This window comes from Heptranchias perlo, chromosome 32 (genome assembly GCF_035084215.1).
Source record: "Heptranchias perlo isolate sHepPer1 chromosome 32, sHepPer1.hap1, whole genome shotgun sequence".
Lineage (NCBI taxonomy): Eukaryota > Metazoa > Chordata > Chondrichthyes > Hexanchiformes > Hexanchidae > Heptranchias > Heptranchias perlo.
Window position 1 is genome coordinate 7,577,632 of NC_090356.1, and position 26,824 is coordinate 7,604,455.

General features: G+C 44.5%; 1 protein-coding gene across 5 annotated transcripts in view; it reads right to left on the reverse strand.

Moving 5' to 3' along the window:
- Positions 1-24,325, reverse strand: part of acot7 (acyl-CoA thioesterase 7) — a 189,537-nt gene extending 165,212 nt beyond the window's left edge. The window contains exons 1-2 of one of the 5 annotated variants that reach the window (XM_067970274.1): positions 24,062-24,305; positions 6,238-6,355 (exon numbers count right to left, since the gene is read on the reverse strand). In XM_067970274.1, coding sequence (XP_067826375.1) covers positions 6,238-6,355; positions 24,062-24,120 — 177 coding nt within the window. In that variant the 5' untranslated portion in view covers positions 24,121-24,305. Of the gene's footprint in view, positions 1-6,237; positions 6,356-11,473; positions 11,680-24,061 lie in introns of those variants that run through there. The other 4 variants (XM_067970278.1, XM_067970275.1, XM_067970276.1 and 1 more) reach the window with 4 other exon arrangements.
- Between the last annotated feature and the right edge of the window lie 2,499 nt (positions 24,326-26,824).

Genomic DNA, 26,824 nt, shown 5'->3' on the forward strand with positions numbered 1-26,824 from the left:
CTATACTTCATCACTAAGTGCTGCTAAAGTCTTCCAGCAATAAATATTCCCCATTGTATTGCATGAATGGCACTGAATGAATTTAATTCCATTTAGTCAATGTAGAACCAGAAGACAATTCTTCCTTTTCCCTCAATTTTTCAACCCAGAATTCACATCAAGCATTGCCAAGTTAGGTAGCATGCACAGTTAAATGCAGGCTAATGCTCAGTCTATTCTGCCCCAACAATGTGCCTCAGACCCCAAATACATCTTGTTGTCACTTTGACATTTGCTTTTTCTGTCACACCAGCCTTTTTCATAACTTCACTGAGTGAGATGGCCAATTTTAGTGCCAATTAGTAAACAGTTTAGGACAGTTTTGTGCTACAGGCCCATAGGCACTGGGAATTAGGTTGAAACTGTCCAAAACCCATTACAGCCAATAGACAGAGGAGACTTGCATCCCTCAATCAGGATGAGATCCAAACTCAGAGGTGATAGGTCCCAACGCATCATTCAGATCCACTGCAATCCCCCTCCCCCCACGATGAATCATTTACTCTATAACCTTGGTTTAAAAATCTGCTTGAGAATTTAAATCACTTTTTAACTTCCTCTCTGCTCCTTCAAGTGGTTTCTATGATGGCAAAGGAAATCACATTCCTTGCACTTTTCTCATTCTCAGCACGACAATTGTTCTTTATAGAACTGCTTTAACCATCATCCAAAACATTCATAGGTTCTGTAAATGTGGAATATGCTACATTAATACAGGCTCTCACAGAATAAAATGTTTACACAATAACACAGGAGGGTTTAGCTAAAGATACGCAAATATTAACACTATTTTATTGCAGCTTTACACAAAACAAAAATAACCTACATTGTGGATAAACTGCATGATGTATTTCAGATATGTCAATCCCAGGTGTTGATCTGAGTCATTTCTGTATTTATATGGCCACGAAAGTTCAATTCAGGAAAGAAGGAAGAATTTTTTTTTTAAAAAACTACATAGACAGGTTCTACTACTACTACACAACAGTGCCACAATCGGTGAGTGCAATGTTATTTAGTAGCAAACAATCTGTACACATTTCACTCTGCCCAACCTGATCTGTAACCGCACTGCAGGATTGAGGCTGTATCAGTGCAATGTTTGATTCTTGCGCCCTGACACTGCCAACACATAAGCAACACAGCAGTGTGCTACACTGTCATTTACTAAAATTAGCTAACAGTTTTATGGATAGACAGAAATACATATAGGAAGAGCAAGAGAGAACGAGAGATTGAGCGAGGGAGAGAACTCCATGAGCCCGAGACTCCCAATGGCTTTTGTACAATTTACCCTCCCTTTTGTTTGTCTGCACCACTAGGCATGAAATGTCCCCTTTAAACCTCCTGTGTCATCGGAGTTCACTTCCTTCTCTGTACAGTAGCCTAATTTCAGTGCACGTTGAAAATGAGCTAATTCATATTAATTCAGCATCATCAAACAGAATTCCACGATTGTAACTAGTGCACAGAAATGCGATGTGCGCTGCACTGAAAACAGAATTCAGCCTATAATTTAACAGCAACGATGAACTCAAAGATGTGCTCTTATCTCTACGTACATCAGTGGCTGCTTCAATAATCTTTTTTTTATATATTCATTCTCAGGATGTGGGCGTCGCTAGTGAGGCCAGCATTTATTGCCCATCCCTAGTTACCCTTGAGAAGGTGGTGGTGGGCCTTCTTTTTGAAGTGCTGCAGTCCATGTGGTGAAGGTGCTCCCACAGCGCTGCAGGTGGGAAGTTCCAGGATTTTGACCCAACGACAATGAAGGAACGGCCAACATATGACCAAGTCGGGATGGTGTGTGACTTGGACGGGAACTTGGAGGTAATGGTGTTCCCATGCACCTGCTGTCCTTATCCTTCTAGGTGGTGGAGGTCGTAGGTTTGGGAGGTGCTGTCAAAGAAGCCTTGGCAAGTTGCTGCAGTGCATCCCGTAGATAGTATACACTGCAGCCACGGTGCGTGGAGGGAGTGGATGTTTATAGTGGTGGATGGGATGCCAATCAAGCCGACTGCTTTGTCCTGGATGGTGTTGAGTTTCTTGAGAGTTGTTGTAGCTGCACTCAACCAGGGAAGTGGAATGTATTCCATTATATTCCTGGCTTGTGCCTTGTAGATGGTGGAAAGGCTTTGGGGAGTCAGGAGATGACCCACTCACCGCAGAATACCCAGTCTCTGACCTGCTCTCGTAACCAAGGCATTTATGTGACTGGGCCAGTTGAGTTTCTGGTCAATTGTGACCCCCAGAATGTTGATGGTGGGGAATTCTGCGATGGTAATGCCATTGAATGCCATAGGGAGGTGGAATACTATCTCTTGTTGGAGCTGGTCAATGCTTGGCACTTATGCGGCGCAAATGTTACTTACCACTTATCAGCCCAAGTCTGGATGTTGTCCAGGTCTTGCAGCATGAGGGCATGGACTGCTTCATTATCTAAGGAACTACGAATGGAGCTGAACATTGTGCAATCATCAGCGAACAGACCCATTTCTGACTTTATGACGAAGGAAAGGTAATCGATGAAGCTGCTGAAGATAGTTGGGCCTAGGACACACTGCCCTGACAAACTCCTGCAGCGATATCCTGGGGCTGAGATAATTTGCGTCACACAAAAAACAAATGATGTGGAGATGCCGGTGATGGACTGGGGTTAACAATTGTAAACAATTTTACAACACCAAGTTATAGTCCAACGATTTTATTTTTAATCCCACAAGCTTTCGGGGGCTTTCCCCTTCCTCAGGCGGTGTGGAAGTGACAATTTCGAATCCTTCGCATTTTAAGATCACATAACAAAGCCTGGTGATTACTGCCCGTTGCCAAGGCAATCACAGTGAGCAGACAGAAAGGTGTCATCTAAAAGGCCACTGAATATACAACCCCCCAAAAAAAAAGGAAAAAAAGAAAGAAAAAAAAGAAAAAAAGAGAGAGACAGAACGAAGACAGTCAATGACCCGTTATATTAAAAACAGATAACATTTGTTCGCTGGTGGGGTTACGTGTAGCGTGACATGAACCCAAGATCCCGGTTGAGGCCGTCCTCATGGGTGCGGAACTTGGCTATTAATTTCTGCTCGACGATTTTGCGTTGTCGTGTGTCTCGAAGGCCGCCTTGGAGTATGTTTACCCGAAGGTCGGTGGCTGAATGTCCATGACTGCTGAAGTGTTCCCCGACAGGGAGAGAACCCTCCTGTTTGGCGATTGTTGCGCGGTGTCCGTTCATCCGTTGTCGCAGCGTCTGCATGGTCTCGCCAATGTACCATGCTCTGGGGCATCCTTTCCTGCAACGTATGAGGTAGACAACGTTGGCCGAGTCACAGGAGTATGAACCGTGCACCTGGTGGGTGGTGTCCTCTCGTGTGATGGTGGTATCTGTGTCGATGATCTGGCATGTCTTGCAGAGGTTACCGTGGCAGGGTTGTGTGGTGTCGTGGACGCTGTTCTCCTGAAGGCTGGGTAATTTGCTGCGAACGATGGTTTGTTTGAGGTTGGGTGGCTGTTTAAAGGCGAGTAGTGGAGGTGTGGGGATGGCCATAGCGAGGTGTTCGTCATCATTGATGACATGTTGAAGGCTGCGGAGAACATGACATAGTTTCTCCGCTCCGGGGAAGTACTGGACGACAAAGGGTACTCTGTTGGTTGTGTCCCGTGTTAGTCTTCTGAGGAGGTCTACGCGATTTTTCGCTGTGGCCCGTCGGAACTGTCGATCGATGAGTCGAGCATCATATCCCGTTCTTACTGCGACAACGGATGAACGGACACCGCGCAACAATCGCCAAACAGGAGGGTTCTCTCCCTGTCGGGGAACACTTCAGCAGTCATGGACATTCAGCCACCGACCTTCGGGTAAACATACTCCAAGGCGGCCTTCGAGACACACGACAACGCAAAATCGTCGAGCAGAAATTAATAGCCAAGTTCCGCACCCATGAGGACGGCCTCAACCGGGATCTTGGGTTCATGTCACACTACACGTAACCCCACCAGCGAACAAATGTTATCTGTTTTTAATATAACGGGTCATTGACTGTCTTCGTTCTGTCTCTCTCTCCTTTTTTTTTTCTTTCTTTTTTTCCTTTCTTTTTTTTTGGGGGGTTGTATATTCAGTGGCCTTTTAGATGACACCTTTCTGTCTGCTCACTGTGATTGCCTTGGCAACGGGCAGTAATCACCAGGCTTTGTTATGTGATCTTAAAATGCGAAGGATTCGAAATTGTCACTTCCACACCGCCTGAGGAAGGGGAAAGCCCCCGAAAGCTTGTGGGATTAAAAATAAAATCGTTGGACTATAACTTGGTGTTGTAAAATTGTTTACAACAAAAAACAAAGCCAGATGTCTGAAGCCCCAAAACAACCAACACCTCTTCGTCCATTAAAGCCCTCTTAATATTCCAAACATAGCCTAAGGCTGACAGCACTATGGAATCTCCTTTTCCTACAATACTGGACAGATTCCACCACAAACAAACACCTGTGCATGTAGATGGTCGACAACTTATTTTTTGGCAGCTGGATCATTTTCAATGGCCAGAAAGGTTTTTATAAACCAGTGAGCAAGAAATCATCTCACTTTCCTATACAAGTTGGTGAGCACTCAGACCACCCTTAGCCAGAAGAGATAGTGGCCCTCCCATCTGGCAAGGGCCCTTATACTTCCTCCCAGACCTGTAGTCACAGCATGGGTTCAGACAGGCAGCACCCTGTTTACACTGCCTGTCTGGAATTCCAGTTGTTCTGCCCAGGAGAGAGTCCTGTGCTGTGTGCACAGAGCAGCTCAAATGTAATTGTTTAGAAAGCACACTCTACACATCTAAATTAACATCAGATAGGTTTAAAATGTGCCCAGAAGGACTGAAAGAACCCTTGTAAACAAGATCGGACAATGCCAGATTTACAGTGCAAAGCCCCAAAGAGCTGTCAGAATCACCTTGGATTAGTTTAACAGAGGTTTCTAATGATATTTATTTACTAATTTAAGTTAATTATTTTCTCCCCTTTTCCGTTTTGTGTTGGAATTCCTCCTCAGCAATAAGACAGACTGGAACTGATTCCTGCCCATCTTCTGGGGCTCTGACTCACAACTGTACCGCCCTTTTTAAAAAAAAAAATCCATGATGCAGACCTTGGTCAAACTTGCTGTCTTACTTCACCTCTACAGCATTTTAAAACTCTGAAAACCAAACCAGGAGAAATGTCGGTAAATCCACCACAACAGCTTGGCTCAGTTAGTGGCACTCTTGTCTCAGAGGCAGAAGGTTATGGGTTTAAGACCCACTGGAGGACTTGAGCACAATGTCTATGCTGACAAATCATCTGTGCAGTACTCAAGGATTGGTGCTGTCCATAGACAAGACATTAAAACAGAGACCCCGAGTGCCTGTTCTAGGGTTCAGGTAAACGTTAAAGATCCCATGACACTGATTGAAGAAGAGCAGGGAGTTCTCCCAGTGCCGTGGCCAATATTTTTCTCTCAGCCAACACCACCAAAAATAGATTAACTGGTCATTCATCTCACTGCAGTTTTTGACACAATGCTGTGTGCAAAATGGCTCTTGTGTTTGCCTACGAAACAACACTTCCTATGTAAATTAATTGCTTTGGTACCTTTCTGAGAGGTACGATAAGGCGCCATGTAAATGCAAGCTCTTTCTTACAATACCCTAATTACCTCAATCTACCCATTCGTTAGGAACTCTAACAATAGGGGAAGGAGAGTGAATCACTGTACCTGGCGGCAGCTGCTGCTCAGAACAAATAAGCTTCACTTTAAAATTATCTGGTAGCCTTCCCACCTGGTGCAAAATCCAAGCTGGGAATGGTTATCAGCGGTAGGTCCCAGCACAGAAATAAAAGAAAACTCCACACAATCTGCATTCTTATTACTGAAGGATAAAATACCTGCCATATTGCTGCCTCTTCTATAAACCAAAGCGATTCTACTTTGCAGGAATGAATATCTGGCAGTACCATATTTAAATGAAAAGCAGTTATCATTTCAAATGCATGACTCATCCAAATTACTGGATCTCATCACTCTATTTGCCTACATATGTGCCAACTGTAAGCAGTTCATGCTAACAGTCAGCATTCAAGGGCCCACCATCAGCATGTCAGCACTTGCTGAGACAAATCAGTGTCAACAAAGCTCCGGACCCACTGTTAATTTATATACTGTCATTTATCAAGACTCACCTCATTCCGGCTGTTGCAGTGCCTTGTACTGATGATGACTCCAGCCTCCTCTATCATTTTCAATATTGTACCTCCATGGACGTTGCCTGCGATGTTGGCATCATCGGGGCGCATGACCCTGCAAGTGTTTAAAAAAAGTGTCAGACCTCTCGAGACAGAAACGGTGAAAGAAAGGTTAACTAAAGTCAGAAATTATTAAACACAGAATATTCTGAAAATACACAGGAGGCCAGGGCTCCAAACACGCCTTCTATGTGAGACAGCAATTAGCGTGTACTTCCTCTGACTGCATTCACTGCTCATGGTGCAACCTTCTCTACATTGGGGAGACCAAATGCAGATTAGGTCAGTCCCTCATTTTCTGGTGCAGTGTTACTCAGGTTCCTGCTCCCAGCTGACCTTTTACTCAAAAGCCACTCCCAGAAATGCTGCAACCCTCTGCACCATGGAGTGACAAGGCATGAGTCTGCATCTGAAATTCCCTACACCCCCTGAGGGCAGTTTCTAGATGGAGGTCAGACACTTCATAGAATCATACAACACAGAAGGAGGCCATTCGGCCTCCTTCTGTGCTGGCTCTTTGAAAGAGCTATCCAATTAGTCCCACACCCCTGCTCTTTCCCCATAGCCCTGCAATTGTTTCCTTCATGATAAGAAACTAGAGGGGCAGTGATTCTATTTAGTAGTCATATTTTAATAGGGCTATTTCATTTGTTATATGGAGGTTGGAAAGCCAGAAAAGCAGGAGGAGCAGCTTTGTATCTCAGTTTGACCAACATTCCTCAACTAGGCAGGCCATGGATAGAAGCCCAGAGGCAGGGAAGCAGCAAGACTGCAAAGTGCTGTATGCTGAGTAATTCTGCAGAAAATGAGGGACTTACAAAGCCGCCCTTCACTTGAAATAATTTCATCTTTTCTGCATTTCTACTATCAGTGATCAAAAGGATGAGTCCACAGACTTCAGCAGAAGTACAGAGCCACTTCCTGTGGTAAATCGATACCAAACACCCCCACACAAGTCTGTCTCTTCAAAATTTTTGTGGGTTATACTCTTTACTTTGCTAACTGTGCACTCGGTGCTTTAAAATGTTAAACCAGTGGAGATTAGAATACTGGCAATGGTCAGGTATAGCCTCAAGTTCCCATTCTTATCCCAAAACATTCATGGTCAGAGTCCCCTTGAGGTATCTCCGATTGCTGATCCCTGCAACATGAACAAATGCTCTCCATCACTTTTTTCCACAAACAAAGCCAGGTACTTTCATTTTTTAAACAAGAACAGCCACCCCACCATCTACTTTTTAATTTTTAAAAAAATCTGTCCCGACTATCTTTTGTTAAAAACACATACACCAAGTGGCTGTTCCTGTTTAAAACCACTCTAAAACAGACACCTTTCACTATTTTACAATCCAATATATGAAAACCCTAGCGGGGAGGCTGCAGAATCCGACATGTCCTGGGACAACCTGATTAATCGTGGCGTCTTCACCAAACCCAAATATTGGTCAAGGGAGTAAAGAAAGGCAGCCTATAACTGAAGGCATAAAATCATACAGCACAGAAAGAGGCCATTCAGCCCATCGTGCCTGTGCCGGCTCTTTGAAAGAGCTATCCAATTAGTCCCACTCCCCTGCCCTTTCCCCATAGCCCTGCAATTTTTTCTTTTTCAACTATATCCAATTCCCTTTTGAAAGTTATTATTGAATCCGCTTCCACCACCCTTTCAGACAGTACATTCCAGATCATAACAATTCGTTGATTTTTTTTTTAAAGTATCTCTTGAACTTTGGTTCGGGGATAGGGTGTCGATAGATTAATCATTTGCCTCCAACTAGGTCAAGGCAGAAAGTCAGATGTCAGATTCCAGCAGTTCAAAACAGTGGGCCAGATTTTGCTGTGAGTGACGAACAAACAATGCTAGCCATTCGTTAGACTTGCACTTGCCCACAGACTTTCTATGCACTTTTGCATGGCAAATTGCTGTCAACCAACCATCCAAATAGCGCGGCGCCCACTACAGGGCATCTGGGACCTGTGTGAACAGGGCAAGCAACTGTTCATCTCCTTAACCAAGCGGATTGAAGAATCGTTTATGCGCAGCACAGCGTCTGAACCAGGAAGTGTCAGTTGGAATAGTGAATTCAATGTCAAATCAGACACAGAAAGCGAAATAAAGAGAGGGAAAGAAAGATTGGATTAAAAGAGAGAGAGAGAAAAAAGAGACAAAGAAAAGTTTTTAAAAAGTTATTTAAAATTTTAATTAAAAGCTGAGGGAATAAGACTGCACACTTGTAAAAGTTAATTTTCAATGCCAGAGAGGTTGTTCGGCAGTAATTAAGAGTTACCACACCATTAAAAGGGGACTTAGACTGGAATGGACAAGCCCTAACTTTTTGTGGCGAGTTTAGTCCGTAACTACGTCAGTACAGGAACTTCACGCCGTTCACTACATTTGAACGGGGAGCCAGACGGCGAGATGCCAGTTCCACGCAGCTTACGGAGGAGCGGTGCATCTTGGACAGCAACTTCCGAATTTTCAAGTTTAACAGCACCTGTGCATTCGCCGGCAATTGCTGTCCAATTTGTGCATAAATAACGGTGAGCTCTATTAGCCTCACCACTATTTTCACAGCAAAATCCAGCCCATCGATTTTTTTTATAATAATGATGTTAAGATGAAAATCATTGAGAGCACAAACTGGCCTGAGTGAGCGGGAGTCAATCACGCCAGTAGAATGCGATGGGGGTAGCGGATAGGGGCATAGCTGCTTAAGGCCCACATTTTCCCCAAAACCTCCACTGGAAAATAAACCCTCTTGTGGCGGTGATTCCTTCCCCCCCCCACGCCACATGGCACCCATCACCTCCCACCCGCAGGGGTGGAAAATAAACATGTTGCCTTATAATACTTTTAAGAGAGACAGAATAGATAAGAAAGGAGGAGGAGTAGTAATATTGGCGACGGAGGGACTATCGTAGAGAGGACTGATGTACACAAAAAAAGGTTCAGACAGCGAATATGGATAGGGATCAAAAAGATTTTAAAAAGGGATTATTACATTGGTGGCGTTGTCTACAGACCCCTAATTATGGGAGGAAAATGGAAGAAAAATCAGTAGGAGTAACAAAATTATAGTTCTAGGAGATTTTAATTACTAACAAGAGCAAGAAGACAGTATGAGGAGAGAATCTCAAAAAATATTAAAAGAGCAGTAAAGTACTCTACAAATGTATCAGTAAGAAAGAAAGAAGTTAAGAACTTGCATTTATACAGCGTCTTTCACAACCTCAGGATGTCCTAAAGCGCTTTACAACCAATGAAATACCTTTGAAGTGTAGTCATTGCTGTAATGTAGTAAATGCGGCGGCCCATTTACACACAAGGTCCCACAAACAGAGATGAAATAAACAGAGATAATCTGTTTTAGTGATGTTGTTTGAGGGATAAATATTGGCCTAGGACACCAGGGAGAACTGCCCCGCTCTACTTCAATATAGTGCCACAGGATCTTTTAGGTCCACTCGAGAGGGTAAGCGAAGCCTCGGTTTAACAGCTCTTCTGAAAGACGGCACCTCCAAAAGTACAGCACTCCCTCAGTACTGCACTGGAGTCTGCCCAGATTATGTGCTCAAGTCTCTGGAGTGGGACTTGAACTCACAAGGTATTGATTCAGAGGCGAGAGTGCTACCAACTGAGCCACGGCTGACACTTGAATTGTTGAGTGTGAGGTGGGACTCCCGAAAGACGAGACAAATCAGCTGCATATTTGAGGATAAGCAAAAATTGGTGAGGATGCTTATCAAATACTTCAGTGTTTACAAAAGGGAAAAATATTGGGGAGGAGGTAATCCTGAATTGGTAAATGAACCGGAAGTCCTAGACAGGCTAAAACGCTCAAAGCAAATCCCCATAAAGAGAGCATTGGAATAGTCGAGTCTGGACATAACAAAAGCTTGGATGAGTGCTCAGCAGCGGATAAGCTGAGGCAGGGGCGGAGATAGGAAATGTAACGAAGATGGAAGTAGGCAGACCTTGTGATGAGAGGATATGGGGTTGGAAGCTCAGCTCAAGGTTAATTAGGATGCCAAGGTTATGAATAGTCTGGTTCAGTCTGAGACAATGGCCAGGGAGGGGGAATGGAATCGGTGGCGGGGAAGGGGAGTTTGTGGAGGGGGCCAAAGACAATGGCACCGGTCTTTGCTTAATTGTTTAATTTTAATTCCTCCAAATTTGCGGCTCATCCGGGACTGGATGTCGGACAAGCAGTTTGACAACACAGAGACAATGGAGGGGTCGAGAGAGGTGGTGGTGAGGCACAGCTGGGTGTGGAACCAGATGTCATGTCTTCAGATGATGTTGCTGAGGAGCAGCACGTAGATGAGAAATAGGAGCGGGTCAAGGGCAGATCCCAGTGCGGGGGTGAAAAGAGAAGCCATTGAAGGAGATGAAGTGAGTCAAACAAGGTCAACAGGGGTTCTGGATGGCTCCCCACAATGTCAAACAGCCAACCATCTACAAGTGAACTTAATCACACAGTTTGGGGTCAGCTCAGTTTCTCATATTCCTAATCAAATCTCGTCAACAGAGTGCTACAAAACCCTTATGATTTTTCAATCTACTTGGAACACTATAACGCTCAGAGATCTCTGCGCTCCTCTCATTCTGGCCTCTTGCGCATCCCCGATTTTCATCACTCTACCATAGGCGGCCGTGCCTTCAGTAGTCTAGGCCCTAAGCTCTGGAATTCCCTCCCTAAACCTCTCCGCCTCTCTACCTCTCTCTCCTCTTTTAAGCCGCTCCTTAAAACCTACCTCTTTGACCAACCTTTAGGTCACCTATCGTTATATCTCTTTGTGTGGCTCGGTATCAAATTTTGTTTGATAACACTCCTGTGAAGCGCCTTGGGACATTTTACTACATTAAAGGTGCTATATAAATGCAAGTTGTTGTTGTTGAGATACTCTCTCTAGCTTGGAAATTTCCAATTGCAAATACTGTGCAGGCAAGCGACTAATAAATTTGTACAGAACAATACAACAAGTAACATTCATTTAAATCCCCTCACAGAGGAATGACTTTGGGTGTGTAACAGCGAGGAGAAAAAGGAAATGATAAATAGGTTTCATTTTAAATGCACCACAGTAAGTTTTAAGCCATGTGATATAAACCTTCGCAAACAGCTTCCCCTTCAGAAATATTATTTCTATTGAAACTACAACTTATTTACTGTACCTGATTATCGTCGTCATTAGAAGTCTGAGAGGTCACACTTGAGTACAAAACATAAAAGGCTTGTCACAGTGATGTAGGGTGCATCTGTTGTTATGTGCTTCAAGCAGCAGGCTGCTGAATAAAGTACGCCTCTAATACTTTAGTCAGATGCTTTAGCTTTCTGTTTGTGCTACTTCTGATGTCATTGTTGATGTCACAAATGCCACAGATACCACAAGATACTTGGAAAACTGTACATGGCTTGTGGTTGTCCTTCTTGAACTCACACATCATGTATCAGACGACGACAGAGCTGGCACCAATCCAGTCAGGCTTTTAGAATCTCATTGTCGAGACAAATGATTTGCAACAAATTAAAAGATCAGTAAAGACAATGAAAAACTCTGTCCCTCCCTTAGTCAACTCCCCAAAAATAAATTCTAAAAATCATTCTACTGCCTCCTTTCCTGGAAGGAAGGGCCTCAGTGTGTTTATAGTGTTCCTGGCCCAAATTTCCCAATCTCCTATGCTTGTTTTTCCTGTGTTTCTGTTGGTTGTTTTCTTGTCTGTCCCTGTGAGTGAGAATAATTCAAGGAAATCAGGGAAGCCTCAAAAGTGTTGAAATATTTTGATCCAAACTTCAAAGTGAGTTTGCCTTCCACACAAGCAGAGGTTGCCTTCGTACCAAAGACAAAATTGGCAGGACTACAATCGATTTTCTCCCCTCCTCTCCCAAAAAGGTGCTGACTCATGCTGGAGATTGGTTCCACTGGAGCCAGCAGCCGTCTGACCTCACCCATTCTTCAGGTCAGCCTGAACAATGAGGACCAGAAGGATATATGATTGAAACACAGGAAGAACAATCATATGAGAGAAGAAAGTCCAGACAAAGAGCCAGGAGCACTGCATTACAACAGTGAGTACATTTCAAAAAGTATTTCATTGGCTGTAAAGTGCTTTGGGACGTCTTGAGGTGGTGAAAGGCGCTATATAACTACAAGTCTTTCCTTTTATAGGCACACAGAGGCCTATTCCCCTTCCTCACAGGGAAGGAGGAAGTAGAATGATTTTTGGAACTGACACTGTCAATCTTCAGTCACTTGATCGCTCATCACAGGTATTTTTTGGTGATGTTACAAGCAGTGCCAGCTACTCGTAACCATCTGATGAGCTATCCCGGACCTTAAGGTCTAGCTCTGATACCTCCATCTAGGCCCATTTGTGGTCAGGTTACAAGTCACAGTTTCCTATACACTATGTTATTACTAAATGTTATTCATATACTATATGGAACAGAAATGCCAATTGAAACAGCTTGATGTATGGCTCGGGCTTGTGCAGAAGTCACTTAGAATCATGGAATGATACAGCACAGAAGGAGGCCATTCGGTCCATTATGCTTGTCTCGGCTCTTTTGAAAGTGCTATCCGATTAGTCCGACTGCCCTGTCCTTTCCCTATAGCCCTGCAATTACCCCCCCACCCCTTCAATTATTTATCCAATTCCCTTTTGAAAGTTACTATTGAATCTGCTTCCACCACCCTTTCAGGCAGTGCATTCCAGATCATTACAACTCGCTGCGTAAAAAAAATTCTCATCTCACCTCTGCCTCTTTTGCAAATTACCTTAAATCTGTGTCCTCTGATTACCAACCCTTCTGCCAGTGGAAATAGTTTCTCTTATTTACTCTATCAAAATCCTTCATGATTTTGAACGCCTTTATTAAATCTCCCCATAACCTTCTCTGGTCTAAGGAGAACAATCCCAGCTTCTCTAGTCTCTGCATTTGGTAGAGCTACTTTATTTGATGGCATCAGTCCAGTCGTCAACAAGCTCAGCTTTATTCCAGGGTCGAGTGGGCCTCCATGCTGGTTGGCCCGACGCATAGGTTCGGAGTATTCCCCACATCTAATGACTCCGCAGTAATCGAGGCCCATGTGGCATTCCAGACTCCCTGCTACTTTGTCCACTAACAGTGGCACGACCACAACACCTGAAACCATGGCTGGTTTGACCACTAACAATTCTACCCTGGCTGCCATTACAGAACGTGGCCACCATTTTGTGACTGTAAATCTCCAACTTAATTTGCACCTTTAGAAACCCACATGCGTAAAATCTAACAAAAGCTGTACTGTACACTACACTACGCAGACAATGCTTTTTTTTTTAAAAAGTCATTTTCTTTTCTTTGCACCTCACTGATTCACTCCTGCTTTCCTTCATTGTCTCTTTCCTCTGGTAACTCTGCTAGATTCTGCCCTGTCAGCTGTCCAACAGATCAGCCATCAAATATTCAGTTTCATTTTTATTTATTTTATTCAATTTTGCTGAGTCCAATTGCTGAGAAGGTTTGGTTGTGCATTTTCCTGTTATAAATAATAAATTTCCACAAAATAAAAGCATTAAAGTGCTTTCTGAAAGCTCAGTATTGACCTCATGAGCTGCTGCTATTGGCCTCAGTGTCCCTGGGCTAGGGAAGGAAAAGACATCCAGGATTGCCACTCCTGATCCCTGTCCAGTGACTCTTTCTGGAAAGTGCATCTGTATGGATCTTGGGGAGAACAGGTTCAGCTCCGACACCTTCCATGGTTAAATAGCCTGCTGACACCCACTGTCTTGGGTAATAGATCTGACTGGATCCCAGGTCTGCAGCACCTGATTCTCTGCCCATTCATTCACATTTTTGATGAAAATCTGTTACAATTTTTTTTAATTGGAGTACTGTCAACAGTTCTGGTTTCCATATTATAAAAAGGATACAGACGCACTAGAGAAGGTGCAAAAAAGATTTATTCGGATGATACCAGAGCTGAGAGGTTATACCTATCAGAAAAGAATGAACAGGCTGAGGCTCTTTTCTGTAGAAAAAATAAATCTGAGGGGAGAACTGATAGAGGTCTTTAAGATTATGAAAGGGTTTGATAGGGTAGACGCAGAGAAGATGTTTCCACTTGCGGGGGAGACCAGAACTAGGGGCCATAAATAATCACTAATAAATTCAATAGGGAATTCAGGAGAAACTTCTTTACCCAGAGAGTGGTTAGAATGCGGAACTCGCTACCACAAGGAGTAGTTGAGGCGACTAGCACAGATGTGTTTAAGGGGAAGTGAGATAAACACATGAGGGAGAAAGAAATAGAAGGACATGTTGATGGGGTTCGATGAAGAAGGGTAGGAGGAGGCTCATGTGGAGTATAAACACTGGCTTGGACCTGTTGAACTGAATGGCCTGTTTCTGTGCTGTACATTCTATGTAATACTTGTCATTCAACAATTAATTTGTTCATATTAATTATTCATTCATATTCATTTTTTTTTAAAACAACTTCAAAGATTAAGGGTCAGAATTTGCTGGTAAAATAACGCCGAGTTTAATGGCCCTCACCCTTATTAGTGTGTAAATCATACAGGAACTTGTGGCGAGGAAGAGATACCCCGTGAGTTTCGAATCGCCACAAGTTACTGGGCGATTTGCACCGCTCCACTGTTAGCCTCGCGAAAACGGGAGCTCGCCCTCAACCTCCCCGTGAGTATCAAGAGATTGCTGCATTTGTGCAGTAAATACAAATTACATTCACCACAGAAAGTTAGGGCTGGTACTTAACAGCGCAAGGACCCTTTTAATGACAAGATTTATGTTCCTGCAATGTCACTCAACCTCTCCGGCCCAGAAAGGGAACAATTGAAGCTGTGGAGTCTCATTCCTGCAGGTTCTTAGAAGTTTTTTTAAATTATAATTTTTTTCTTACTTTTCCTTTCTGTCTCTTTTTCTTTCTCTCTTAATCCAATCTTCCTTTCCCTCTCTATTTCTCTTTCTGTATCTAATTCGACTCTAACTCACCCTCTTTCTCTGTCATTTCCCTGTTTCTTTCTCAACCTTTAAATCTCATTGGATAAGGAGACAGTTTATGGGTCCCATCGTTCACCAAAGTCCCAGGTACCCTGTTGCCCACGCCACATCATTATCAGCTCGCACTTCCAACAATTCTGGGCCTAAAATTTCACAAACTAGTTTTAAATTGCACACAATTCGGTGCAATGCAATTAAATTCCTGTTGATGGTGCTAGTGAGCTAGTTGAAGTCACCAGTCCAAGCAACACTCCCAGTCGGAACTCAGTGGAACTGCAGCCCAATATCTTCTGCGACAGGTGGTGTCCAACCTCTGGCCCTCAACACTCTCCTATTGGCCCCTATTTTTCTCCTAAGGGAGAACCTTCACCACACGGACTGCAGTGGTTCAAGAAGGCGGCTCACCACCACCTTCTCAAGGGCAATTAGAGATGGGCAATAAATGCCGGCCACGCCAGCGACGCCCACATCCCATGAACGAATAAAACAAAATTGCTGGTTTGTCCTATTTGAGGTTTGTGGGCCTAGAGGTTTGAAAGGGGCTGTTTTTAGTGTTGTTGCTGCATTGACAGTGTTCAGATTTAAGATTTATCTAAGATAAGTAAACATCAGCAAATTAATGGGGGCATTGATTTAAGCGTCTTAGGGGCGATTCTATGATCTGGCACTCCCACCTGGGAGCGGTGCCCGCATAGAGTGGGAAACCAGGAAATTGCTGGTGCACAGCCTGTAACTTGCTATGCATTAAATTTAAAATCAGTGTAAAAATCACTGGGTACATAGAATTTTACAGCACAGAAACAGGCCATTCGGCCCAACAGGTCTATGCTGGTGTTTATGCTCCACACAAGCATCTTCTCACCCCTCTTCATCTAACCCTATCAGCATAACCTTCTATTCCTTTCTCCCTCACGTGTTTATCTAGTTTCCCCTTAAATGCATCTATGTTATTTGTCTCAACTAATCCATGTGGTAGCTATGTCATCACAAATTTCCCAAGATACATTCCCTGTGAGCACCGCTCCTTTCTGGAAGCGCTAGATCATGGAATCACTCATTTGTGGCCCACTGAGGCTCCATGGTATGCACCTCTACAGCCCACGAAGACAAGATCTTTGACGCCCTGCTCTACAGTGATTTAGTACCCAGACATTCTGCAGCTCATCAACTTTGTTTTTGCATTGTTAGTTTTCACAATAATTTTGCTATACTGAACAGAAGTGGGGATCATAGCTTCCCCACATGATAAAACGTCAGTCTCACTGGGTTCATATTCTTTAGGATCACATTCGTCCAATGGGAGTGCGCAAGTGGTTCACTTAGTCTGCCTTGTACGTACACCTCAGAGTCACAATCACTTCCTGAAAAAGGGAGGGAAGTCAAGACAGTGCCATGGTATGGTAACACATCCCTAACCATGTTGTCCACATAATCAGAACATTGCCATTTGCTTTTATTGTCAGCTGTTCAGAAGTAACAGGCCCAAAGCATTCTCCAAACAGTGTTCACAATGATCAGTTACGTTAAAAAAAGACAATATAAAAATGACAACCTCCACTTTTTTGGTGATTGACCAACAGGATATTAGCCCCAGCTTTTGGAGACTATTTAATGCCAGCCACATAAATATGGTAATCAAGTAGAGACTCTGGTTTCACCATGTGAGGGAACTGTTGACAGTCTCAGCAGATTTTTTGTAAGAAAACCAATTTGGATTTTATTTTACAGGAACAAAACAATAAAAAAAAACTTTCTTGAATAACTATTCTATCCAGTTGCCTTTCGGTGGGTAACTGTTGGCATTCTGAGGTGATGGCTCAGCATGTCTTTGTAATTATAGATCTTTCTTTGAGGTTAGGGAAGTTCAAATAGATGTAGTGATGATAAATGAGATGCGGTTCACATATATTCATCAACAAATTATACCCTCTGGTATTTGTTCATTTAAGCTTGTACTTTATCGTGCAGGTATCAGATTTCAAAAGGTCACTGTTTCTGCCTTGTTCGGTATGTTACACTTTTGGGTTTTTTTTTTACTCGATATTTTTCTCAGGTTCAGCCTCTGGGACCATTCCCACACCAGAGCTTTCATGACCCAACGTGTTGTTTACCTGCTCAATGGCTCGGTAATTTGTAACATGCCCAGGGATCAAACAGAAAACCCAGCTTCCTGGTTACATCACATAATCTTGACTTCAAAAGGCGGTAAAATAAACACTTTCTCTAAGCCATGGCTTAGGCTATAAACTACCAATCAAATTTATTGACCGATAAGTAGATAAGTGAACAGATGCAATTTAGATTTACAGTAGGTGGAACAAACTCCCTCAATATTAACCCTTTCCAGGTAGTTTCTTGTTGATCGTCCAGAGTTTGTCTCCAGCCTATCTACCTCTCTGATGCCTTTCAGACGAACTCAATTTGTACAAGCTAGTTTGAAATATACTTTTCAAAAAACTGACCGGGACAAATAAAATCTAAATATGTGTCTGTTAAACTCAAAACAGAGCTGCCGATCAAATAGGTTTTCAAGCAACACCCATAAAACACTTGAATTATCTTTGCTGAGGGAGGAATGTTGGCCACGCCACTGGGACAACTCCCTTCTCTTCTCCAAGTAGTTTTGTGGGATCTTTAACCAGAACAAGCAGTCAGGAGCATGGTTTAACATTGGATACTGCTCCAAATGACAATCCATGTTTCTCAATATGTAATAGAAGGCTTTCACCTACACCAAGCAGTTAGTGTAATAGGTCAAGCCATGAGATTGCATTATTAGGCTCCATTTTCTTATAAATGATGTGCCATTTCACTGCCAACAGTACTGTTAACTTTATGAAATCTATCCCTATCGACTCATACCGAGTGCAGAATCCTGCTCTAGTACAGAGAAACATGTGCTTTTTACTAAATGCCCATCACCATGCCCTGATTTCACACATGCTGGTGGGAACAATTAAACTCACTATTTTCCCCCCTTTTTTAAAAATAAGCTTCTTGACATTCTTCTAAGATTAGAAGCTTTTTGTCTCCCACTTAGTTGCACATCATGAAACCTCGAATAAAGTTTAAATCCCTGTTTCCATTAATTTGCATCCATCACAACCTGCAGCGTTCTGATTTTGGATTCATGCACTAATGAGAAAAAAAAGCAGCCTCCACAAAATTCAAACAGGGCAAACCAGCAAGGAAGACCGATAGTAGTCTGCGCACTCTTATTCTAGGTTCCATTTGTCTCCTCTGTCAAATATCAGTTACAACAAACAGAAATAATCAAACGGGCAAGTCAATGACAGCTCCTGCCAGCTCCTTATGGGCTGGATCCTATATCCTGAAGACTTACATCCTTGCTCTATTTAACAAGCAGGCATGCTATTCATCGCTGTCACCAGCAGATGTCAATAGACATCAATTCACCCAAAAGTGCTGATCACACACCTCAGGTCAGAACAGTTACACTCTTCCCAATCTTGCACAAAAGTAAATACTATTCCAGATATTTGTCTATTTTATTTTTCAGGCATAAAAATTTGTTTACAATACTGCTTTTAAGGCTATATCCCTTCGGTTATTCTTTAGTGCATTTTTTTCTGATGACAAATTTAAATTAAACAATTTTTGGTTAAATTCCAAATGCACATTCCAAACGCACGGTAGAAACATAAAAATGAAAATGAAAAACTGCAAATACTTAAAAAATCGGGAATAAAAACAGAAGTTGCTAGAAACACCCAGCAGGTCAGTCAGCATCTATAAAGAGAGCAGACAGGTGATGGTGTTTCGAGTTTGTTCCTCATCGGAGCTAATGCATGGTAAGCACCTGAACCGCTAACCTGTCCTTGCTCTTTACAGGTGCGGTGTATTTTCAGCATGTGTTTTTACTGTGGAAACATACCTTTGTTTTAAAAACTTCACTGGCCAAGGAAGTTTCAAACAGAATTTAGAATTTAATACATTTCATTTTGCACCAGTGGATCTCCTGCAGCCTGACCACCCCTTGTTCGAAGCCTGTACTTCCCGAGCCTCTGCTCCAGGCTCAGGCCTACTTAGTTTTCCTACTCCGGGCCTGGAGCAACTGGATTGGAAGGAGGTGGGGGGAGGGGGAGGGGGAGGGGGTAAAGAGGGGAGGGGGAGGGAGAAGAGGGGAGGGGGAGGGGGAGGGAGAAAAGAGGGGAGGGGGAAAAGAGAGGGGTAAATGCCTCTCTGAGCTGGGAGTAGACCTACGGCACAAGAAACGAACCTACTGTCAGCCGTGGCTCAGTGGGTAACTCTCTCGCCTTCCGAGTCAGAAGGTTGTTCTGGGTTTCAAGTCTCACTCTAGAGACTTGAGCACAAAATCTACGCTGACACTCCAGTGCTGTGCTGAGGGAGTGTCGGAGGTGCCGTCTTTCGGATGTGGCGTTAAACCGAGGCCCCATCTGCCCTCTCAGGTGGGCGGAAAAGATCCCATGGCACTGTTTTGAAGAAGAGCAGGGGCGTTCTCCCTGGTGTCCCGGCTAATATTCGTCCCTCAACCAACATCACTAAAAGACAGAAACAAAATACTGCGGATGCTGAAAATCTGAAATAAAAAACAGAAATTGCTGGAAATACTCAGCAAGTCAGGCAGCATCTGTGGAGAAAGAAACAGAGTTAACATTTCAGGTTAATGGCCTTTCGTCAGAACTGGAAGAAGTTAGAGATTTAATAGTTTATGACAAAAGATCGTCGACCTAAAACATTAACTCTGTTTCTTTCTTCACAGATGCTGCCTGACTTGCTGAATATTTCCTGTTTTTATGACTAAAAACAAATTATCTGATCTGGTCGTTATCACATTGCTGTTTGTGGGACCTTGCTGCTGTGTTTCCTACATCACAACAGTGACTACACTTCAAAAGTACTTCATTGGCTGTAGAGCGCTTTGGGATGTCCCGAGGTTGTGAAAGGCGCTATATAAATGCAAGTCTTTTTTTTCTTTTTATTTGGGCTGCGAGTGTAGCAGATTGAGATTTTGAGGTGGATTTTGGCTTTGTGCAATAGTGTAAACCGGGCGATAGTGAATTGGCAGCCTGTTTTACATCTCTCCAATTCGCTATCACCCGTTTTACACCATCACGCAAAGTCAAAATCTACCCCCTTGAGTCTCGGCTGGGATTGAGAGATCGAGCGGGAGGCCAGGTTTAAAGGGAGCTTGTAACAATGGAACCTCTCATTGTGTATACTGGAGACTGTGAACTCACACATATCCTCTTGTGCATTTCTGTCTTCCAGAAGGCAGACTGAGGAACACTCGAGTGAGACAAGGGCAACTGTAATCTAACAAAGTTTTTTTCTTATTACACATAATATATGAAGGAACAGAATGAAGTTTACAGCCAATTTCAATCTATTGTATAACGATCCTCACAACAGAAAATAACAAAGCAGCCACACTATCCCAGCACTATCTGTCTGCACACTGATTGCCTTGGCAACGGGCAGTTGAAAAAACTGTCTGTACTCACCAAGCATTGTTCTGTGAATTATAAATGCGACTTCATTTTGAGGATTTCATTTCGACATCGTTCACCTGAGGAAGGAGGTAGCCTCCGAAAGCTTGTGAATTTAAAATAAAATTGCTGGACTATAACTTGGTGTTGTAAAATTGTTTACAACTATCCCAGCAGGCTAAGTTCACTTTACTTAGTGAATTAGATGGGTTTCGAGAAGGTTTTTTTTATAGATGCAGAGATTTAGGCAGGGAATTACTGCTAACAGAAGCAAAATGCCTGAAGTCTCGACTATCAAAGATAGGGGGAGGAGTATGAACTGAAGGCCAGAGTCAGAGGAATGGAGTGCTCAGAAGGTGGTATAATGCCGGAGGAGATTGCAGAAATAGGGGGTGGGTAAGATTATAGAGTGATTTAGAAACAAGGAAAAGGTTCTTAAATTTAATGCATCGGGGGCCAAGGAGCCAGCAAGAACTGTTTGGGGGGGGGGGGGGGGGGAAAGAGGGGGGTAAATGTGCGGGACATAGTGTATGATAGGATAAATGCAGCAGACTTTTGGGCTAGTTGGAGTTTATGGAGGGTGGAAGATTGGATTCTAGTAAGAGTGAACAATCAAGTCTGGAAGTGCCAAAGGCATGTATGAGGGTTTGAGTGGGCATTGTTATGGAGATGGAAGTAAGCGGCACTGGTGATGGTTAGGACATGGTGTTTAAAGCTCAGCTCAGGGCCAATGAACACAAAGGCCCCGATATTACAGGGAGGTGGTTGGCAGCGGGGGGTCGACTGGGCGCGTGGGTAACCCGCCCAGTAAAATCGGTGGGGTCCCCACGCGATCACGAGTAAATTGAAGCCACTTACCTTGGCTTCCAGGTTGGAAACCTGTGCAGTGGGCGGACTGCGAACCCGCATCATAGGCTGTCAGCTGGAGGAGCCCTATTTAAAGGGGCAGTCCTCCAATGCTGCTCTTGCAGCAAACAGCCAAAATTATAGCATGGAGCAGTTCAGGGGAAAGGCTGCTCCCAGGTTTAATGATGCCTCATTCTAGGTCTTACTGGATGGGGTGAGGAGGAGGAGGAGGGAGATCTTCTACCCGGCGGACGGGAGGAAGTGGCCTGCCTCTGCCACCAAGACGGCCTGGCTCGAGGTGGCAGAGGAGGTCAGCAGCACCAGCAACATATCCCGCACCAGGATACAGTGCAGGAAACGCTTGAATGACCTAACTAGGTCAGCCAAAGTGAGCACACTTACTCATTCTCCTACACTCCATCTTCCACATCACCGCCCCCACCCCACAACTCCTTCTGCACTGCTAACACCACTCTATCACATCACTCCTCACACCCACTCAAACCTCATCCTCAATTTACCTGCACTTACTCACCTCCCCAGTACTCATCCCACCACTACCACTCAACCCAATCCTCATACAATCTCATGGCTCTGTCTCATACTCACCCTCTGATGCATCTCTTTCACGGTCACCCTCACCCAACCTGCCATTACCTCTGGTAAAGCCAAAGGGAATGCATCACGTATGAGTAGTAGGAAGCGTAAGGCAAAGGTTTCATGAGCACAAAGGGAATGCACAAGGGTGTTTGACGGTTTGTCATGTTTTTTTTATTTATATTTAATTTTGGTTCAACTCGCATTAAATATTATATTCTCACCACTACTGCCACGTCTTGGCCATTCTTGACTAGCTTGTGCAAAAAGTCCCTTTCATGAGGTTCTCCATGAACACCCACACTTGATGCCACCCATTGGCTCACCCTGCAGTGGGTGAATGTGTAGTTGCACGACTATTTTGTGCAGGTGCCTGTGGCGCAGCACTGTGTTATGGAGCTCCACGTGGCGGAGGTGGACGGCGTGCCTGGCGAGGCTGGTGATGTTGCTCGTCCTCGGATGAAGTGATGAATCTAGCCATGGTGCCCCCCATCCTGACGGTGTGAGTTTGAGGGGGTCCGCAAAGTAGGTAAATGTGTTTGCACAGCACAGTTTAGGGTATAAATTAATAATTTTGAGTGGAAAGACAAAGATGTTGCAGCCAAAACTTTGTCTGAAGTGACAGAGTGCCCTACTGCAATAAATGAGGTATTCCCCCCCAACTGTCAAAAAATCCTTTGCCTCTCCCACTGGCTGCTGACTGAAACACGTCTGCTCCAACAGGGAGTGTTTCCCACAGCACGGGAAACACGCTGAGAATCCATGAAAATTGCACCCCTGCCAAAATCTCCCGTCAATGAGGTCTGTCAAGTACCTCAACTAGGTAAGTATTTAAATTGTCATCCCGCCAGCTTTAATTGCCGGTGGGAGTCCCGCATGCAGGAGCTGCACGCGCACCCGAACGCATCACTGGGGAACCCGGAAGTGGGCGGGTTGGAGCCGGGCTCCGGACCCGCTCCGGGATTCCCCAATTTTATGAGCCCCCCAGCCCCAGCCCCCAACGCACCCGGTCGGCCACCCTAAAAATCGACCCCTAACAGTCTGGTTCAGAATAAGAGAGTGGCCGAGGAGGAGGGGGTGGAGCCAGTGGTGGCAACGACAATAAGAACTTGCTCAACATCCCAAGGCGAGTCACAGGAGCGTTATCAGACAAAAAGTGACACCGAGCCAGAGGAAGCATTAGGTCAGGTAACCAAAAGCTTGGTAGGTTTTCAGGAGCATCTTAAAATGAGGAGAGAGTGAGGTAGAGAGGAAATTCCAGTGAGCGGAGTTTCGAGTCTGAACCAAAAACAATAGTTTCGGTCTTGCCAATGTTGAGCTGAAGGAAGTGTGGCTCATGTTGTTACCAAAATCCCAATGCATCTCCTCTACCCCCTGAGATGGCATCACCTACAATCAACCTCTGGAAAAGGTAGAAATTACATGGGAACAGAATCAACCCTCCAATCTTTGAACAGCTACTACAATATTTATTTGCATCGGTGTTAACAATGATGGGGTTTAATTGAGACATGTAGAATTGGCTTATTTATGTTTCTGGAAGAGTAAAGCTGAGTTAATTTGCTGGAGAGGAGGAGGAGGAGGAAGGGAAATCCGGCCGTGACCTCCATGTCCTTGTGTGGCCTCTCTCGGCACCTGAGCTCCTCACACCCCCAGACTCACTTCCGCAGACGGGAGCCAGCGACCTCCCTTCACCTGCCACCGGCCGCTGCTGGGCGGCTTCCCCCCCCCCCCCCACCCACGCCAGCGCGGGGATTGAGGGCCCGGTCGGCGGTTGCTAGGGGCGGAGGAGGGGGTTGTCCGGGGCCCTCAGTGTCTCCCCTCCTCTCCCAATCCCTTTACCTGCTGACTTGTATGGAGCAGTCGATGCTCCGGCTGTACAGCTTGGCGACGGCCTCCATCCTGGTGCTGGGGTTGGTGCTGATCCGACTCCTGGTCCTGGTGCTGCGGCGGCGGCGGCGGCGGCTCCTGATGCTGCCCGAGTGAGGGAGATGGAGGCGGGAAGCTGAGAGAAAGGGCAAGGGGCAGTGCCAGCATCAATTACACCTCCTGTATTTAAACACAACCCTCTGACAACAGAAATAAATGAAATTTAATATACCTTTCTATTTTTATATCATTTAAAAGTTTGGGATCTGCATCACATTTCCTGTTGCCAGATGGTCCAACTTCCTGTTGCCACCACATTTTGAGCAACTTTTTTTTCCAACATATAAAGGAGTTGCATTCCTATAGCAGCTTCCACATCCACAGGAGGTCTCAAAATGCATCATGGCCAATTTTTGAAGTGCGCTCACTATCGTAACGCAGGCGAACGGGGCAGCCAATTTGCACACAGCAAGGTCCCGCAAACAGCAATGAGATAAATCACTGCCGGAGAATTTATTTTTGTTGGTGTTGTTTGAGAGATAATTGTTGGCCAGGACAATTTCCCCCCCGCACCTTTGAATGGAACCATAGAATGATACAGTACTGAAGGAGGCTTTCCGGCCCATCGTGCATGTGCCTCTTTGAAAGAGCTATCCAACTAGCCCCACTGCCCTGCTCTTTAACATAAGAACATAAGAAATAGAAGCAGGAGTGGGCTGTGTGTCCCCTAGAGCTTGCTCCACCATTCAATAAGATCACGGCTGATCTTCGACCTCAACTCCACTTTCCCATCCAATCCCCATATCCCTTGATTCCCCTAGAGTCCAAAAATCTATCTATCTCAGCCTTGAATATACTCAACGACTCAGCATCCACAGCCCTCGGGTTAGAGAATTCCAAAGATTCACAGCCCTCTGAGTGAAGAAGTTTCTCCTCATCTCAGTCTTAAATGGCCGACCCCTTATCCTGAGACTATACCTCCTAGTTCTAGACTCTCCAGCCAGGGGAAACAACCTCTCAGCATCTACCCTGTCAAGCCCCCTCAGAATCTTATGTGAAGGGTTTCCCCATAACCCTGCAAATATTTCCCCTGCAAGTATTTATCCAATTCCCTTTTGAAAGTTATGTATTATGCATGAGATTGTTTACATCCACCTGAGAAGCCAGATGGAGCCTCAGTTTAACATCTCATCTGACAACAGCATACTGCACTGAAGTATCGGCCTAGATTATGTGCTCAAGTCTCTCAGTAGGGCTTGAACCCACTGACATGAGAGTGCTACTATTAAACCACCGGTGAGACCTAATTAATTCATTTTCCCCAGAGAAGTCCTGACTTTAAATTAATTTTGTTGACTAAAGTCCAGGTCTTTATTAATTAATGTTGCTGATATGTAAGGGCCCTTTCCAATTATTAACCCCGGATCTTTATTTATTTAATCTTATCAACTTTCTCTCCAGTTTATTTAATTCATTTATCTGCACCATTGCCAACTTTCTTGAATTTGTGTATTTGATGCCATTCCTCCCCATTCTGTGTAAGGCTCCTTTAAATTCATCAATCAACCATCTTCATTTAATTCATCTTTCTCAGTTCCATTTTAGTGTCAACTAATCCATCCCCTTCCCTCTCTCCAATCCCCTCTTCCCCCTCTCTCCCTGTTTGTCCTGACCTCTTCCCCTTTCCTGACTTCTACCCTCTCCTCATCCTCTTCCCCCTCCCTATCCTTTTTCTCTTTATCTATCCTCTCTCCATCTCCTCCCCGTTCCCGTACCCTACCCACTCTGTACTCCCCATCTCCTCCCTCCCCACCTCCTTCCTGAGTCCCCTTCCCATCTTTTCTCCCCTCCCTTTCCCTCCTCCCCTATCTTTCTTGTGCCACTAGTTCCAACAGTACAACTACTTCCTTTATCCTCCAACCCACGCTGACATCCTCGAGCAACCTTCAATTCCGCCCCCCCGCCAACAGACAGATCTCTGTACTTTTTGTGGCCTCTCACTATACTCTATCCTTCATCTCCCCCATCCTCTAATCCTGCTCTTCCTTTCTCTTTCCGCAGTCGGCCAGTTTCCATCCTGGCTTACTACACCATACCACCCCTTCCTCGTCTGTCCCTTTCTCCCATTCTTGCCCCTAGACTCCTACCTCAGGCTTGGTCCAATTATCTTCCACCCTCTTTGACTTGAAAACTCTACTTAGTATTGACTCCCTGTGTGCAACACAACAGAAGACTAGTGACAATATAAATCTCATTTTTAACATTTCCTTAATAATGACAATTTCATTTTTAAAAATTCATTCTGGGGATATAGGAGTCTCCAGCATGGACAGCATTTATTGTCCATCCTTAATTGTCCTTGAGAAGGTAGTGTCTTCTTTTTGAACCGCTGCAGCCCGTGAGATGAAGGTACTGCCTCAGTGTGTTAGGTAGGGAGTACCAGGATTTTGACCCAGCGACAATGAAGGAACTGTGTTTTATGTCCAAGTCAGATGGTGTGTGACTTGGAGGGGAACGTGCAGGTGGTGGTGTTCCCATGCACCTGCTGCCCGTGTCCTTCTAGGTGGTGGAGGTCACGGGTTTGGGAGGTGCTGTCAAAGAAGCCTTGGCAAGTTGCTGCAATGCATCCTGTAGATAGTACACATACAGCCATGATTCACCGGTGGTGGAGGGAGTGGATGTTTACGGTGGGATGGGCTACCAAACAAGCTGACTGCTTTGTCCTGGATAGTGTTG